At 41.6% G+C, this 3,892-nt stretch overlaps 1 protein-coding gene across 1 annotated transcript in view; it reads right to left on the bottom strand.

The window, feature by feature from the left end:
* Positions 1 to 3,222, bottom strand: part of gle1 (GLE1 RNA export mediator) — a gene marked incomplete at its 5' end in the record, with an annotated part of 9,700 nt that extends 6,478 nt beyond the window's left edge. Inside the window, 3 exons of the mRNA XM_010768422.1 lie at positions 924 to 1,036; positions 1,826 to 2,051; positions 2,965 to 3,222. Of these exons, the coding sequence (XP_010766724.1) occupies positions 924 to 1,036; positions 1,826 to 2,051; positions 2,965 to 3,222 (597 nt within the window). The remainder of the gene's footprint in view (positions 1 to 923; positions 1,037 to 1,825; positions 2,052 to 2,964) is intronic.
* Between the last annotated feature and the right edge of the window lie 670 nt (positions 3,223 to 3,892).

Genomic DNA, 3,892 nt, shown 5'->3' with positions numbered 1-3,892 from the left:
GTTAGTCGTCCAGTCCAGTATTTCTCTGTGGTCCATGTTGAACTGAGGCGTGTGGCGCAGTGGATTAATGGGCTGATCTTTGAATCAGAGGATAGCAAGTTTGAGTCCCACTGCATGTCGTTGTGTCCCTGGGCAAGACACTTCACCCCAAATTGCTCCTGTGGGGATTGCCCACAGTATTGAGTGTGAAAGTCGCTTTGGATAAAAGCGTCAACATGTAATGTTATGTAATAAAATTGAGTTCCTATATAAAGACTCAATTTTATATAGGCAACGTTCAAGTACAGCTGAATCCACACACAAGAAAAACAAGTGTGTATATATATATAGTACAAACAGTGAAGCTGCATTTTTTCACGCTGTTGTTTTAAATTGGCTGCTCTTTTCTTCTTTAATTTGTAAAGCTACGAGCTGCATTTTGAGTACATAGGTGCAATTAAAAACTGATAAAAAAAATCACTGCAAAAGTGTTAATGTTTTATTCTTAAAACCCCAGAAATATCAAGATAAAGTTCGATGCTCACAAGCCATCAACAAAGCAGAGTGGCATAAAGTCAGCCAACAGCAATATGACTGATGAGTCAGTCTGGGTTCTTCCACCTAAGTGTTGTTTTAGTAACTTGTTTTCTTTGCAATATTTGAGCTCTAAAACCAATACATATTTTTGGATTTTGATCAGTTTTCATTTTCTAACAAATGAATTCTCTGAATTAAAAACTTGGGAGAAATGTTGTCAATTAATAGTATAAACCTAATAAAAACAAGATAAACTGATAATATTGCAAATACAGCACATCTTTTTCTAGAGCTGTGTGTGTGTGTATATATATATATGCTCGTTTCTTTTTTAATCTTTGAGCTACATTTTGTCAATGAAAGGTGAAGTATAAATGAAAGATGATGTTATTGAAGCCGAAAGTCACCTGGGCGTCCTTGGGGCAGTTGAGCTGCTGCAGGGCCTCCTGGCAGCGAGCAGCAGCCTCCTGCAGCTCCCTGAACCACTTCAGGGTGCTCTCCTCAGCGCTGTTCTGCAGACCTGCACCACAACCACCATCTTTATTAGAATCATTCACTCTGGCCGTTTCTCAATGTCGAGTACACATGCTGCAGAGCCACTATTTCAAGTATACTACGTCATCGAGTGGCGCAGAATGCTGGGCATTTAACATGCAGTTAAACAGTCCTTCGGCGCCACTCGATGACGTAGTATACTTGAAATAGTGGCTCTGCAGCAGGTTTACTCTCCCCTGAAATTGAAGGTGTTTTAAAAAAAATAAAATAATCTAATCTATATCTACTGTCACTTTTCACATTAAATATGTGCTCTTTTATTAAATAAATTAAACGCTTTCATTTTAAGTTATGAGTTTAGTGTTTTTGACCCTAAGAAACTCTGATGCATTAATCAATAACAATAATCCACAGCTCCTCTCTCTGCTCCAAATATATATCCCAATGCCACCCCCCCCCCAGTAAACCTAGGGGAAGTCATACATTTAAATTCAATCTAATATTTAATATTCCATTCCTCACATACTTATGTATATATCGTATCCTGCTTTCTATTGAGATGTTTACATTTTGGAATGTTTATTTTTAGTCTTTTCATTTTTGCCCTGTCTTTTTACGCTGCTGCAACGCAAACATTTCCCAAATTGGGATCAATAGAATGCTTCTCATCTTATTGCCAGTGCGCTTATATCTGATTTGTCCGCACGCTGTGTATTATTTATTTGTTAGTTATATTTCTGTTCAATACTCCGGCAACTCCTGTATGCGTATTCCACGAGAATTGCGTGGCTCTATAGAGATAACCCCGACTCACCTTTCCTCTTCGCCTTCTCTTTGGCTGTCTCCACCGCCTTCTTCTGCGCTTCCTGCTGCGCCTGCAGCTCCACCTGCTTCCTGCCCTGCTCTTCTTCATCATGCTCCTTCTTCTTCTTCTTCTCTTGAGCCTTGGCCACCTCCTCCTGCATCAGCCGGATCAGCGCCCTCATCTCGTGCAGCGCTCGCTCCGACATGGTCATGTCCTCCACGCTGGGAAACTCTCCCTGGAGACACACAGGAGAGAAGATATTCAGAGTGCATTCAGAGATTCTCAAAGCTGAGTAGGGTTTCATGTTGAACTGGGAAACCTTATAGAAGCTATACAAAAAATAACAATATATAAGATATTCAGAAAACACATTATCATCGAACTTCCAGATATTTTGTGGATTGTTTCATACAGTTTCCCAAGCGCCACGTTCAATACATTTGGAGAAGTTGAGATTTTCGATGCAGCTTTGCATCTGAGTAATGCTTGAATGGATACAAAGAGAGTTTAAGATATTTGACACATTTCTATGTTTTATATTTTATGGTAAAATAAAATAGCTGTTTGATGGGGTTGTCTTGTGCTGCCAGAAAAAGTGTGTTTTTTCCCTTTCCTGTTTGTGTGCATGTAAATGGTCTGCAAAATCTAAAATCCATGTGTTCCCTCCCGAGGGAGTTTCTCTCCCACACACTCCCCCCTGCCAGAAATGCCTCCATTGTACTCCGTTGTTTACTGCTTAAGAAAAATAAAGAGCTTTTTGAACATTAAAGCATGTTAACATGTCACAGTAGAGACACAACATACAAATAAGAACCTGCAAAGCAGCATAACATGTCCTCTTTGAAAACATATACACAACAAATAAGAAGTTACAAGTGAGTAGAATAGTTGAGGGAAGAAAACTGTGAAGGATGCTTTTGAGAATTTTGCTAATATTTTACTTTTATTTTCTCTTATGAATAAGTTGTTTCCAATCTTTCTGATGTTATTACATGACTTAGACTTAAGATGCTTTAACTCATGATTATTGAAATGATAAATGAAATATATGTAGTTGTAATAAACAACTTCTCCTTTAACAGAACAGTTATTAATCTTTCCTCCTTCTCAGTGTATGAAAGGACCCAATAATCCGGAGTAAAACTGACCTCTGCCGTCTTGCGCACCACCTCCGACAGCTGGGAGCACAGCTGGTTCCCGCGGGTGGAGAAGCAGCTGAGGCTGGCGGGGGGGAGGTCGCTCCTGGTCTGGGTGGAGGGCTCCAGCAGCTGGTTGAGCTGCAGGATCTCCTCCTGGATGGTGTTGAGGTTCCGCAGCCGCTCCCTGCCGTCGCTCTGCCGCAGCCGCTCATGCTCCGCCTCCCGCAGGCGCTGCTGCTCCGCCTCCCTCAGGCGCAGGTTGAGGATCTGAAGCAGAAGACAGAAGATGTGTTTGAACAAAACTGCTCACAGAGGTTGGGAGAATATTAACAATCTGAATGTGTCTAATGGCGCATTTCCACTACAGGGCCTCGCTTGGCCTCGCTCGGTATGGCTAGGCCTCGTTAGGCCATTACAGTTTAGTAGCTGGGGCAGTAACTATAGTAACGCAGTGTAGGCGGAGCCGTGATGTCATCTTCAATGAGAACCACAGAAAACCAACATCAGCCGTTAGCTGTTAGCACTCAGAGCTCACAGCTCCTCATATCTGTTCAGAAACTAGACAAAAGTTAAACAAGTACAAACCACATACTGTCTGTGTCATGGCGAATACAGTCGCTGGTTTATTTATGTCTGTAGGCCGTTGTTGTGAGTGTGGACGGTCGGAGCATATACAACGTTAGCTTAGCCGATCTCCATTCAGAAAACACGCATTTTAAAAGGTTTTTCGCCTGCCGTCTGTCTGCAGACTTGTCAAAGCATTAATTCATGGTTTTTACTAACCGGTATCAGTATGTTGTCACTTCGGCATCATTTAGAAACGTATATTACAATTAAATCACGGTCAACTATGTTCATCTTGTTGTAGTTGTAGCTCCCTTGCCAGCGATTCTCTCTAGTTTAGCATACTCAGCCCGGTTGTTGGCCCGGAAAGAAC

The sequence above is a fragment of the Notothenia coriiceps genome, unplaced genomic scaffold (genome assembly GCF_000735185.1).
Source record: "Notothenia coriiceps isolate Sejong01 unplaced genomic scaffold, NC01 NC01_scaffold00005743, whole genome shotgun sequence".
Classification (NCBI taxonomy): Eukaryota; Metazoa; Chordata; class Actinopteri; order Perciformes; family Nototheniidae; genus Notothenia; species Notothenia coriiceps.
The sequence above is the reverse complement of the archived record's forward strand: the minus strand, read 5'-3'. Positions and strand labels throughout refer to the sequence as shown.